The 15,206-nt window shown below is 30.5% G+C and overlaps 1 protein-coding gene across 1 annotated transcript; it reads left to right on the top strand.

Moving 5' to 3' along the window:
- Window positions 1-2,411: 2,411 nt before the first annotated feature.
- Window positions 2,412-3,662, top strand: LOC101491979 (dof zinc finger protein DOF3.5). Its single transcript, XM_012714926.3, has one exon. The coding sequence runs from the start codon at window positions 2,503-2,505 to the stop codon at window positions 3,379-3,381; it is 879 nt and encodes a 292-aa protein (XP_012570380.2). The 5' UTR covers window positions 2,412-2,502; the 3' UTR covers window positions 3,382-3,662.
- The last annotated feature ends 11,544 nt before the right edge of the window (window positions 3,663-15,206 follow it).

Raw genomic sequence — 15,206 nt, 5'->3', positions numbered from 1 at the left:
TAACTTTTTTCATTAATTAATGACAAAAGTTATCATGGTTGTTAGAAATGTTAGTGATTCTTGTATAGAAGAAAAAAGAAGTGTTAGTAATTTGTCCTATAAATACTTTTGATGATAATTGTATTGATTAATATGTTGGAACACATTCTAATTTGAATTATCTTTCTTTCGTCGTTCGTGTCTGTGAATTACGTCATTAGACTATTTAAGAAAAAAAATTGCTGATTTATAAAAAAAAGAAAGAAAAAAATGTTACTGGGAAAGTTGAACTCACAAATCTTTACCTCTCAAACTCGTGTGTTTTTTCCATAACAACCAAAGCTTTCTCAATATATCAAGATAATTTACTTTAGATTATTGACTCTGTTTTAGTATTTTAATGAGTTCTAAAATGCTATATAAAATTTAAGAATTTACATTAATCTTTAGTTTAATAATAGAACTCAACTAGAGCTAACTTATTTTATGTGAATCACAACTTAGTGTATGTTTGGAACTTTATGCAGCTGGCTATCTTGAGGTGAAAACTCACAACGAGGTTGAAGTTAAGACGAATTAGAGTTATTAATTTTAACCGTAAGAATTAAATTGAAGAATAGTTCTTACACAACAATCTCCACACCAAATGTTTTCACTAATGTAATCATAAGAACTAGTGTAATTTAAAAAGAAAAAAAAACTCACATAACGAGTCTTACCAAATCATGTAAGAAACCCACATAATTTAATAGAGTCTATGTAAATTTTAACTAATTAAATAGATTGTATTAAAAAGTGTGCGTTAAAGAGTATATTGTTAGTACTATTTAATAAAAATAAGTACTAGTAATAGGTAAAACTATAACAATAAGTTATTGAAAAACGATTATATACCAAGATGAAATGAAAATAATAAAAACATATAATATATATCACAATTGCATTTTTTTCTTACAAATTACAATTGACATATATGATTGAACCTATCGTTCACACTCTATAATTTTTATTCAAGACCTCAATCAAGACCAACCTTAAACATGGGTTCTTAGCCTAGGGCCGACCATGAGCCGAGGTTCTTAGGCCAACTTCACAGGACCCTAAATTTTTGGGCCTCAATTTTTTTATATTGTACTATAATATTTTTTTATATAAAAAAGTGTTAAAATGATACATTTTAAATAGATAAAAAGTTAATATTAATTTAAACTTATATCAAAATACTATTTATAATTTAATTAAAATAATTAAAATTTTATGTATTTGTTTTATTAGAAGTTGAATTTTTAAAATTAAAATATAATCTCTAAAATATTTTAAACGACCGTGTCCTTGATTGATAAATTATAGATAAAATTTTATTGTAAATCTTTTATAATATTTTGTTCTATCTTGCCTGGCATGAGGTGTCTTTATCATTATCTAAATTTCTATTTTTCTCAAGTAGTGAGTGAGGGATAGAGGTGATGGTAATTGAGTGACATGGTGTGTGGGGTTGGGATGGATGGTGTACCCTTCTGAAGGAATGTGTGATATCTAAGGTGTTTGTTGTTGAAAGGAACTTGAAAAATTGTGCTTTCTATGGTTTTGCTTCCCCAGTCACACTCATATCGACCAATATAATCACTACACGTGTACTAAACACCGACACCCTGTATTAGCCTACGGGTTAGTGGTCTTATGCATGCTCATGTGAATTGATACATACACATTTCCAAGATCATATAATCCATGATCTCATCTCATGTGCACCATCACAACACCAATACTCAATGTGCTTTGGGAACTCAAACTTCACCAATACCACATAAATAACGCTACTAACACTCTACTCTTCAATAACAATATATATATATATATATATATATATATATAAAATATTGATTTATTTAATTTAAATTTTAAATTAAATATATCAATATTTATTTATTTAATTTTTTATATATTTTATTGTAGAGAGTATATTTTTAACATTATCTTTCTGATTTATTATGTGTCAATTCAGTGATAAGATATATCTTATAAAATTAGAGTTTACGTTGTAACAATTATTTTAAAAATTCTATTTTTTCTAACATTATCTGTAGTTGAAACTCACTTGAATCTTATATATAAATTTATATATATAATTTATATGAATATAAATTTCAATCGATAGTAGAAAAAGTATTAAAAAGAGACTGATAGGTTGTTTTGATAGATAATCAATTAAGTGTTTATCATATAAATTATAAACTAGTTTAATAAATTAAAAATAATTTATAAATATGTCTTAAATTATGTATTTTCTAAATCTCATAAATATTTATATTTTTAAAATAAATTCAAATAAGTCAATTCAAATCGGCACGAGTGTTAGACGTTGCTACTCTTTCCACATATAACTCAACTATGTAGCATTGCTACTTTCTCTTTACATTTGCTTTCTTTCTACCCCTCCCCTCCCCTCTCCCTCTCTCTCCCATCCACACCCCCACAAAAGTAAATTTATAGAGAGGGATAAAGGGTTAAACCATTTTTTTTATGACACACAATTTGGTAATGGAGAGTACTAGTTGGAAATCTAATGAGATATCACCAAATTGTCCAAGATGTGGTTCATCCAACACAAAATTCTGCTACTACAACAACTACAGCTTAACACAACCAAGATACTTTTGCAAAGGATGTAGAAGGTATTGGACAAAAGGTGGGTCCCTCAGAAATGTCCCTGTTGGTGGTGGCTGTAGAAAAAACAGAAGAGGTAACAACAACAACAAAATCTTAAGACAATCCTTTGATTCTCTCACTTTCAAAAATTCACCAAATTGTGACACTTCTTCAGATAACAACAACAATATCTCAATTGGTCATTGTTATGATCCTATGATGAGAAATATTACTAATGTTTCATCTTCTAGCTCCTCACCCAATATTGATCTTGCATTAGTTTATGCAAATTTTCTTAATCAAAAGCCTAATTGTGAAAATTCAAATCAAATTCAAACAACATCTTTTGATAGTCCTTCTCTAGAAAATTCAATGCTATCACCATCCAAAATTGTGACACATTTTAGTGAAAGTAATAATAATCATGAAATGTATTGTAGTGAGTTCAATTCTATGCAGAGCTTTCAGAAAGATGATAGAATTGATCATCAACAACAATGTAGTAATATTCATGATGATGATGGTGGTGTGAATTTTGAGCTGCCACCTTTGCCAGGTGAAGAGGAATCATCAGCACATGATGATGTTTTGTGGTCCAATTCTGATGAAATAATGATGAACCTTCCATTTCAAGTCACTCAACAACCAACACCACTTCTTGGACCTGAAATTGATCATGATGCTGACTTGTTGAATATTGGTAACTGGTGCCCTTTTGATTTTCCAAATGATGCTTCTTTTTCCAGGCCTTGATTAATACAAAAAATCAATTATTTTTCTTCATTTTGTTGCAACTTTTTTACTTTTTTTTTTTATATATAAAAAAAGTTTAGATGAATTGGTTTCTACAGCTCCTTAGAGTCGAATCAGGATAGGTCTCAAGACTCAAACTTGCATACTCATTATATATAGTTGTGTATAGAATATGGTTGTAATTGTTATTACTACTAAATAATTTGAAGTTGTAAAGAACTAGTCTTTTTGAGACTATATAGTAACAAATTACATACTGAAAAATACATTGTAGTAACAAATACTGTGTTTGAGTTGGGGTTATTTTAATTTTCTAATTAGCTTAGGCTCTGTTGCTTTTTATTTTACTGACCCTAAGCTTTGATGTAATAACTTTTTTGGTCATAGATGTGATTATTTTTGTTGCCATTACTCTGCATCTTACTTCAAACATTTTCTTGGCTTCAAACAATTGTCACAAAATAACTAGTAGCATTACATATTACATATGATACAATAACAATGTGGGACTTGGAGTTGATCCTCTCAGAGAAGAAAATTTCATACATTGTTGTATAGTTGTATAGAAAGAGTGGTAGAAATAAAATTTTCATATCACCATGAAGAAGATCAATTCCCTAACAAGGTGTTTTTGGCCGGTTTTATTGATTATTAATAAATCATAATTAAGAGCATGGGATGATTATTGTTTTGTATTTCTTTTTGGATACTATGTCAACTACGAGGAAGACATAATATAGATGAAAATATAAATGTTATATAATTAAGATGATCTGTATAATAAATACTTTTAAGATTTAGTTGAAGATGGTAGTGTCAAAATTATTTTATATAGTTGTTCTAAGATCATATGGTGATCTTGCATGTTTATGCTCCTCTCGTTACCTAACATAGGTGTTAGAGAGCTTGGTTTGATTAAATAATAGACTGTGTGTATCAAAAATCTTGTTAACAATGTGACGATCAAATGGTGTGTTTCATTAATGTATGTGAGCTTATGATGCAAGTGTATAAGATGAAAGATACTCCTTAATTCCATGACATGATTTTTCAATGTTTTAGACTCTTGTTGCAACCCAACATAGTGTATGTCCACCATTCATAATGGCTAATGCTTTGCTATCTCTCAATAGATATGTATATGTTGTGGTATAGGGATAGCAATACAATCTACATATCTAGATATCAACCGAATTCGTTTTTATTTTGATGGAGAAAACTATTTTGACTGAGTACATGCGTAGATTTTGTCTAAAATTCGAACTATGAAAGGAAATCAGATGGGATTGTAGGTGTTGATATTTGTCTCACACTTACCTCCAAATCCAATCCTATAGGAAATTAATTTTTTTTTAAAATTTTTATATTTATGTACCTCTTCATTTTATTTAATATTTGTATATTATAAATTTTTAATCTCATATTTATAGAAAATGTGATTTTAATTGTCTAATTGTTATTATTTTATTATACTAGTATTATTAAATATACCTTTTAAATTTATTATTTTATATTTGAACGGGGTAAAATTAGAGCGGAAAAACCCGACCCCAATCAGAATCGGGGACCACCAAATTCAACCATGACAAGGAAAAGAGGAATGTGCGAGTTTTTTTCTCTCTCGATGAGTCGGTGGTGAGGGAGACAAAATTTATTCTCGACTCGCTCCGTTGTGTGAATTTTACATATTATTATTCAAATTAACAAAAGTGACTATTTTAAGTAAAAATTTCCTTTAAAAAGGTAGAAAATTAAAGAAACTTGTTTATTTACATTAATTATTAGTTACCAAATTACCATAGACCTTTTTTCAGTCATAGATTTGATTTGTTAATTATTTGAATGATACAACAATAACTTCAACCGTATTCAACCAAACATCCTAAGTGGTTCCTTTGAACCACCAAATCATATTAATTTCTTTAATTGTTTGATGAGTTCTCCCTTTAGACTAGATCCCATTTTTTTTCATAGATCATTGAATGAGTTCCACTAGTTAAAAGTTTCCTCTAATTAGGCCCTTTACTTGAACCTTATAGAAATATCACCTACTTTCTAAGTACTTTCATGGTCTCACTAATTAGTTGTCCACGAAAGTAGTTATATTGAATATGAAATTAAAATAGCGAGAAGGTTTTGACAAGTACAATAGGCAACAATAGCATACTACTAGTAATTAATTGCGACACTCAATTAACTGATCACTCTTATGGGGAGGATAAATCAATGAATTCCATCATCTAAATTGATTTAACGTGGATTTTTATCCAATTCATTTAAATTTGGGTCTAAGTTGAACCAACTAATTTAAACTTAATGATTGTTAAAGTTGAGAATTTAATATATTAAATATGTAGACATACGAACCCAACCATTGATGTAGCATATATATTTTGATTTGGGTTATATAAGTTTTTGATCTCTATAAATATACCATATTTTGTTTTTAATTCCTCTAAAAATTTTCATCAAACAATGGTCTCTCAAATGTTTTACTTTTACAATTTTGATTTTGTGCAAGTATTTTTATAACATCAAAAGAATCTCTCCCACAGTTTTTTTGAAATTTTTAACAAAAGATGAATTAAATATGAATTTTTAAGCACCAAAAGTTAAAAACTTCATATTTAATTAATCCCTTATTAAAAATTTCCAAATTTTTATAGGGAAGATTCTTAAAATGTCCTGAATATAATTGTAAAAAATCATTCAAAAACTCAAATGATACGCATGAGTTGACTTAAAAGCAAACACCAAAATTCTAAATGTAAAATATTTGAGGGACCATTATTTGATGAAAATTTTAAGAGGGATTAAAAACAAAAAACTGTATATTTATAAGGACTAAAAAATTATTTAATAATTTTTATTTATTATTAATGCATAGTTATAATTTAGTTGTTGAATTTTATTTGAAGATTTGTTGTTATTAATCAATTTAAGTATTTTTTGTGTTTGTGGATGTATTTTAAATATTAAATGATACGTTGTGATAAAATTTTATGATTTTGGAAATATTCATATATTTAAATTTAACTAGTTTATTTTTTTATAAATATTTTTTTAATGACCTATAAATTCAACTCAATCCAACCCATTCATAATCGAGTAAGTTGGGTTTAGATCTGATGTAGTTGAAAACTTAATTAAATCCAATAAAAAAATTTCGATTTTGAGTATCAATTTTGACAAAAAGTAATCCAACCAGTCCGTGTACATCTATGCTCTCAACTAATTAATACTTTGTCTAAAATAAAATATAAATAAATATAATTAAAAAAATTTATATATTTAATTAAATTCAAATAAAATAAATCAACTTTTTAATTCATCTTTTTATTTATATTTTATTCCGGAACAGTTATTATCTAAATTAATTAATATTCCACTCATGCATGAAATAACCGATAGGACATAACACAATTGCAACTTGTCTCAATTTTTCCTTGATTAGGTCAGAAAATATTCATTTGACTATATATCGACGTTAAATAAACAGTGTACTAGTATGATATAATTCACATGAAATTCATGAACCGCACACTTTGTAGCGAGTTGGCCCTTACATTAATTGGGCAATCACCATTTTTGTTGGGTAGAAATATTCAAAGTTTGAATATTTATTTAATAATAAATTCATAAAACTAGACTTCAAATGCGAGCAACACCGGCAATTAAAATCTGTAACACATGATCCAATAAATTGGCCCCCACGATCCACTTCGAGTCGATGAACTATAATTTTAAAATCTAAAGGATATACATATAAAACTTATTACCACAAAATTATTAATCGGTTCAAATTATATATAATTGAAAAAATATAGTAATTGTTCTTTAAAAAAGTTACACGATATCGGACTAATATGTGAATCCACGAATTTAAATCACTTAATTTATGGGCTATTTGATTCACTTGGATCAAAATTTAAATTGACTAAAAAATAATTTAATTTAGAGAATTGTATCGTGAACTCCTCCAGTTTTACCTCCCACCCCCCAAGTCATATGAAAAAGATAATTTTTTGTATAGTGTTATCTATAAAAATCCCCAAAAACTTTCACTTTCCTTTTTTTACACATTTCCTTCGAAACTTTAAAATATTCGAATATCAAATTACCAAAATTTCGAAACTTTGAAACTTTCGAAATTGAAAAGTAAGACTAACCTTCGAACATTTCAAACTTTTGAAACAATATTTTTTCAGATTTTCGAAAGTTTCTAGGATGATGAAACTTTCGAAGTACATTTTTCCCAGAAATTATGAAACTTTCGAAAGTTTCGTTAAACATGAAAGTTTCAAAATGCATAAACTTTCGAAAGTTTTGAACAATATGAAAGTTTCGAAATGCAGAAACTTTCGAACAAAATAAAAGTTTCGAAAAATCTAGTTTTGAAACTTTGAAATGCATGGAAAGTTTCAAATTTGTTTTGGAAGTTTGGCATTCAATGAAACTTCTGAAACATGTTTCGAAAGTTTGGCCTTCTGAAAGTTCTGAAATGCTTTTTTTTTTCTTTTCTTTTTAAGTTTATTTCCATTTTTTTAAATATTAATATATTGATATATTGCAGTGTCTAGAATGAAAGGTGCAATTGGCTAAATTATTTGCAACTTGTTAGGTGATAGAGGTGATGGTGCAGATAGAATTCCACCAACAACATCAAACATACGACGAAATGAAGCAAATTATCCAATTAGGCAGCGTCGTCGAAGACAAGATGTCCAAGATGATGTCGTTGAGCCTACTGAGCATGCACAGATGGAGGAGGATGTCCCTAAGTCTCCACTGATGGAGCAGGCTGAGGAACATTATGCTGCACATGCTGCCGATACTGATGATGCTGATGATATTCATGATGCTTCTGCACATGCTAATGATGCTGATGGTATTGATGAGCATGATCAGCAGACCGGATTCTCCGGGGGACCGATAGTGACACATGTGATGACACAATATGAGCACCACGTGGCTCGGAGGCTATGGGAAGGAGAGGTATATGTTAATTAATTTTTAATTATATTTAATTATTTGTTTATTTAAGTTTATTAAATTAATTGTTTATTTAATTTTATTTAATTAATTGTTTATTTAATTAATTAATTATTCTGTAATTACTCGAAGGATCGTGGATCGTTAAAAGTTATTACTCATGGGTTGAAGCTTAAGAAGTTTTCCGAAGTTCCTATGCCACATCCTATAGAGCATTGGATTCGGGAATCTGGGTTGGTGCATCTGTCTTCAAGCTAGCTCACTATGGCTGATGCTGGTCTGATATCCGCATTTGTTGAAATATGGCACAAGAAGATCAGCTCATTTCATTTGTCATTTGGAGAGATGACTATCACTTTAGACGATGTCACAACTCTCCTTCACATCTCACCCCATGGTAAATTTTTTGATGCACTTGAGAATATGAACACTAATAATGCTGCAAGAGCTGCACATGAGTACTTAGGTGCAACATGAGAGGAAACATGTGTTGAGATTAATTATAATAAATGTGCCCAATATAGATTGCAATAGTTGCGTGATTTATATAGTCGTCTCATTCAAACGAACCAGTTTGAGTGTGCGATTAGAACATATCTGTTGCATTTAGTTGGTTGCATTATTTTCGCTGATAAAACACATACGCGTGTTGAGACGAAATATATTAGTTTTTTATTTTTTATTTTTTATTGATTTACGTCGTTGTCGGGACTATTCGTGGGCTTTTGCGATATTGGTTTTCCTTTATGAAAATCTGGGAGATGGAATTGTCCACGACACTCGACAGTTGAGAGGTTACATGACCCTACTACAAGTATATCATTTATATTAAGTTATGTCATTTATTTATTTATTTATTAAATTGTGTTATTTTATGGTGTTACTTATGTTGTAGTGCTGGATTTACGAGCAATTCCCTATGATCTGTAAGCGGGGCGAAAGAGGAATGATTCATGCACATCTTCCAAGAGCATGTAGGTTGATTGCAAAACATATTTTTGAAGGCAGATTTTTGACATATCGTCGGAGACTTGATGCTTTGTTGCTCGAGGATGTAGTGTTTACACCATATGATGATGATCGAGCTAATCATCCATTTTTATCGATTTCGATGTTTTCTGGATATCTTCGATGTGGTGGAGTCTTAGTCCCATATTTTCCAGAGCGATGTCTTCGACAGTTTGTGTTAAGACAAAATCTCTCTCAAATGGTTTTAATGATAACAAAATTATTTAAAAGATTATGATAGTGGTTAATGACTAATCTGTGCTTTTGAGTGAATTCATATAAGAAAACAAGTTATTAAACATTAAGACAAAAAGGAGAAAAATCGAATTCAAATCTGGAGGATTGGAATTCGAGAGGATGACCTCGTAAGAGGATGAAGCTTCAAATCTGCCAAATACTCATCCTCACTTAAACAAAATTTTTTTATTCATTAAGTGAAGGCAAAACAGTATTAAAGAATGAATAAATAAAGCTTTTGAAATAAAGAAGTCAGAAGGCAAAAGAATAGGCACGAGGACAAATCATACTAGGATGGGTCTATGGTCAACATCTTTGAAAGCAACCCAACATCATTGAGAGCGACCCAACATATCTCTCTCACATGTTGAAAATGACCTACCATCAACCTAAAAAAAGGCAATAGCTAATAAGACAAATATGTAGCTCTTACATGTCTTAAAGAAAGGAAAAAGAAAAGGACAACACATGTCTAAGTTCCTAGGAATTCTGAACCTTGTGCAAGAGGATGAACTGCATTAGTCCAAGGACAGCTGGATGACAATTTCGTAAATATGAGGAAAAACCTTGGACTTTTTGATTGAAGACCCTAACGATCATAAAACATTTGCCACTTGGAAATGTCATCTCAAAGTCTTTATAAAAGGAAATATGCTCTTCATCATCAACACAAACAATATTGCAAAAAAAGATCAAGTTTCTTAAAGCTATCAAGAGCAATTTCCATCATCTCTTTATACTTTCTATAATACTTCAATAGATCTTTGAAATATCCTTTTTAGAAAGTGTTTAAGAAAAGAGAAACAATCAAACTCATATCACTTTGTAATTTCCACATGAGATTCACTTGGAAATAGTTGGAACTAGTTAGAAACTAGATTGTAAGCTTGGTGAGGCTATATAACACACAAAGTGTAATCAACCTCTGTGAGAGGTTAATTAGTTGATTTTTAGTAAAATCTCACAAGTGTGTAAGGACTAGACATAGCCTTCATTGGGGGAACCAATATAAAAGTAGTGTGTGTCATTCTCTATATTTTCTACATCTTTTAATCAGCTCAAATTCAAATGTTAAATTACCATCCTCGGGTTCGCATCCTCCCAGAGAGGATAGCTTTCCAAAACACGTAAAATACATTTTTAAACAGAAAAATCTTTATTCAACCCCCTTCTAGTGATATTTTAGCTACACCAATTGGTATCAGAGCAAGGTTCTCTAGAAAATTACATCTAACTGTGTAAGAGAAAAAGATCAAAAGAAAAAATGTCAAAAGCTAAGTATATTCCTGAATGAGGATCATTCAGCAGACCTCCCTATTTTGATGGCACAGATTACTACCATTGGAAAGGGAAGATGAGACTATTTATCATATCACAAGATTACAACATGTGGTTTGTGGTTGAAAACGGGGATCACGTCATCAGAACCAACAACACAGATGCAACCTCCGACGAGAAACCTCAAGCACAAGGGACGGCTGATGAAAATGCTAAGGTACTCCTAAACTCTAAAGCTCATTTATTTTTAACGTGTGCTTTGAGCAAGGAAGAATATGATAGAGTTGAAGAATGCAAAAACGCTAAGGAACATTGGGACACTCTGAAGATCCATCATGAAGGATCAAACCACGTAAAAGAAGCGAGGATTGACATGAGAGTAAGAGATTTCGATTTACTCGAAATGAATGAGGATAAAACAATTGATGAAATGTTCTCAAGGTTAACAATCATACTAAACAACTTAAGATCTCTTGGAAAGATATACTCTGTTCAAGAGAGGATAAAAAAAATTCTAAGGAGTTTACCAAAAGAATGGAAACCAATGGTGACTGCCATCACAAAAGCAAGAGACTTGGCTGACATGAAATTAGAAGATCTAATTGGAACTCTAAGAGCTCATGAACCATTGTTGATGGCAGACAAACCAAGCAAAAAGTGAAAAATGATATCTCTAAAATCTAGCCAAATAGAAAGTTCATCCTCCAAGAAGACTGAAGATGTCATAAAAAAGGAAAGCCTCGGAGTATCCTCTATCTGAGGATGAGGGTGAACTCGCTTTGATTTCCAGAAGAATTCAGAGGATGATAAATCGAAGAGGACAAGATAAAGGATCTCCTCAAAAAGAAAAAATTGACAAAAGTCAGATAACTTGTTTTGGAAGCAACAAGATGGGAAACTACAAAACTAAGTGTCATCTAAACAAATGAAACTCAAGAAGATTTTCCTACAAAAATAAATCTATGATGAGTCATCCTTTGACAAGTCATCCTTTGAGCAAGAGAAGGAAGAAGAGGCCAACCTCTGTCTAATGGCAAAATTAGATACTGAAAAGGTAATCATCTCAGAATTATGTCCTACTTGTGAAAAGTTAGAAATTGAATTTGACAATCTTTTAAATGACTCAAATACTTTATCTCATAAATGTGGTTTTCTCAAAAATCAACTTTATGAAATAAAGAAACTCAATGAGGAACTTCAAGCTAAGAATGAGAAGTATGAAAAAATCATTCTAGATTTGTAGTTATCTCATGAGAAATCATCTGAGCAACCAACACTTTAAATGAAAAGAATGTCAAAATTCATCATCCAGAAGAGGACACAGAAAAAGAAATCTTGAAAATAGAGGTTGAAGAACTAAAAAATGACATTATCAACTTTGTTAAATCTATTGAAACATTTCAAAAGATAATGGGATCTCAATCTGGAATCTTTGACAAAGCTGGTATTGGATTTAAAAGTTCTCAAAAACAAAAATTATATGAAATTTTTTTCTTGTCTAAAAAACAAGAGGATAAACCAAAATGCACTTTTTGCAAAAAACTTGGGCATACTTTCAAAAAATTTCATGCTAAGAAGAAAGCTGACAACATAAAGAAAGGATGTTCATTCTGTGGTAAGCATGGGCACCATGATTCTATTTGTTATCACAAAAGGAAAATCCTCACAAGAGGAAAAACTAACCAACAAGGACCTAATGTTATATGGGTACCTAAGTTACTTTTAAACTCTAACGCAGGTTCATACTCTGATCAACAAAAGAAAGCCTTGGTACTTGGACAGTGGCTGCTCAAGGCATATGACAGGGGATAAACATTGCTTTATTTCCTTGTAGATAAAGGATGAAGGATCAATCACGTTTGGTAACAATAATAAAGCTCAAATAAAAGGTACATGTATTATTGGTAAAAATAATTCTGCTAAAATTGAAAATGTTCAATATGTGGATGGTTTAAAACATAACATACTAAGTATTAGTCATTTATGTGATAGTGGATTTGAAGTTATTTTTAAGCTTACTCTATGCGAGGTTAAACTTTCATCCTCGGGTAGAGTTTTCTTCTCCGGTTTTAGAAAAAAGAATTTATATGAGCTATATTTGGATGATTTACCTATTGAATCTTATTTTGTATCCATTGATAAAGATAAATGGATTTGGCACAAAAGAGCTGGTCATACAAGCTTAAATACTATTTCTAAACTATCAAAGTTAGAATTAGTTAAAGGTCTTCCAAAAATTAATTTTGAGAAAGACAAAGTATGTGAAGCTTGTGTCAAAGGAAAACAAGTTAAAAGTAGCTTTCACTCAAAAAATATTGTTTCAACAAATCATCCTCTTGAACTTATTCACATTGACCTCTTTGGTCCTATCAAAACTCAAAGTCTTAGTGAAAAAAGATATGGTTTTGTAATTGTTGATGATTTCTCTCGTTTTACATGGGTTTTATTTTTAAAACATAAAGATGAAGCTTTTGAGGAATTCCACCATTTTTTCAAAACAATTCAAAATGAAAAAGGATAAAAAATTGTCTCAATGAGCAGTGACCATGAAGGTGAATTTGAAAATGAATCCTTTAAAAATCTTTTTGAAGAAAATGGTATTTCTCACAATTTTTCTTGCCCAAGAACTCCTAAACAAAATGGAGTTGTTGAAAGGAAAAATAGAACTTTACAAGAAATGGCTAGAACTATTTTAAATGAACCCAACATTGAAAAATACTTTTGGGGCGAGGCTATCAACACAGCTTGTTATGTTTCAAATCGTGCATCCATTATAATTTTTTTAAACAAAACTCCATATGAACTATGGAAGGGCCGAAAACCAAATATTTCCTATTTTCATATATTTGGATGTTATTGCTACATTCTAAATAATAAAGAAAATTTGGAAAAGTTTGACCCAAAATCTAATAAAGGTATTTTTCTAGGATACTCCACAATGTCAAAAGGTTATAGAATATATAATCTTAGGACTCAAACTGTGGAGGAATCCATGCATATTATTTTTTATGAGTTTGATGACTTGTGTTTAGAAAATATGGATAAATATGAAGAAGATGAACATTCATCCTCTCAAGTACACAGTCCAAACGAGGAGGATGATTCTGATCCAACCTCTCAGCAACCTCCAAGAGGATGGAAAATAATAACGCATCATCCTCCTGATCTGATAATTGGAAATATTGCCGATGGTGTTAGGACAAAAAATTCTCTAAAAGAAAATACTAACATGGCCATGATATCACAAGTTGAACTCAAAACAATTGATCAAGTAATTTGTGACAAATCATGTGTTGAAGCCATGATGGAGGAGCCGTCACAATTTGAAAGAAACAAAGTTTGGAATCTTGTGCTCCATCCTCTAGACAAATCCATCATTGGAACTAAATGGATATTTAGAAACAAACTAAATGGATAGCTATCATCATCACATTCCATCAACGGTTCCCTATTCTTCCTCCTTTAACGTTTATTTTTTAATTCTAACCTTCCACTACTTAAATTTTTTTATATTTCTCTTGTATCTGTTTCAAAATTTTCAAACTCCAAACATCCTCTGCACGCTCCAACCTCTTGAGGAGGATCGTTTTAAATTTATTTAAAAAAACTGGTTTATGCTACACGTTTTTCGTTGTATCTCTCTCTCTCTCTCTCTCCTATACATCTTTTTCCAATGAGCTTTAAATGCAAAACGACTACTTCTCTCTTGGAACTACAAACTACACTAACCCATAATAAATGCCTAATAACTATTCCTCTATTTTTCAACGACTACAAAAATCCTTCAAATTCTTTGATCAAATCACTCCAAAACTCTGATCATTTATCCTCCTCTTAGAGTGGATCACCAACAATCTTATCAACCCCATGAGGTCATCCTCATGTCTTTCCAGATCAACCTCCTCAACCGATCCTCCTCATCCTTCAACCTCGTCCTCATCTGATGACTTTCCTCCGTCCAAATAGGTGCATAGATCTTTCCAATGTTTTTGATGGTTGACAAATTCAAGGGAGATAGATTATGATAATCCTGTTATCAACTTTTTGTTTAAGATGATACTTTTTGAAACCACTATTTCAATCCTCTTGTTTATGCTAGTTAATATTTATGTCTTTTGAACCACCGTTTTGGTATATCAATCTCATTAATATGAAGTCTCTTTATGGTTCAAATTCATGTTTCAAAACTTTAGCATATGTTCAGGGGGAGTAACCATTTTTAAATTTAAAATGATTACTCTTATGATTTATGGGGAGCATAAATATTTTATCTCTATTTTTTTTCATATTTAAAATCATAATCTAAATAA

The sequence above is a fragment of the Cicer arietinum genome, chromosome 4, assembly GCF_000331145.2.
Source record: "Cicer arietinum cultivar CDC Frontier isolate Library 1 chromosome 4, Cicar.CDCFrontier_v2.0, whole genome shotgun sequence".
NCBI classification, from domain to species: domain Eukaryota; kingdom Viridiplantae; phylum Streptophyta; class Magnoliopsida; order Fabales; family Fabaceae; genus Cicer; species Cicer arietinum.
This window is presented reverse-complemented; position numbering and strand designations above follow the sequence as displayed.

Excerpts from the sequence above, each read along its gene's own strand:
- LOC101491979 (XM_012714926.3), top strand. The coding sequence starts at position 2,503 with ATGACACACAATTTGGTAATGGAGAGTACTAGTTGGAAATCTAATGAG.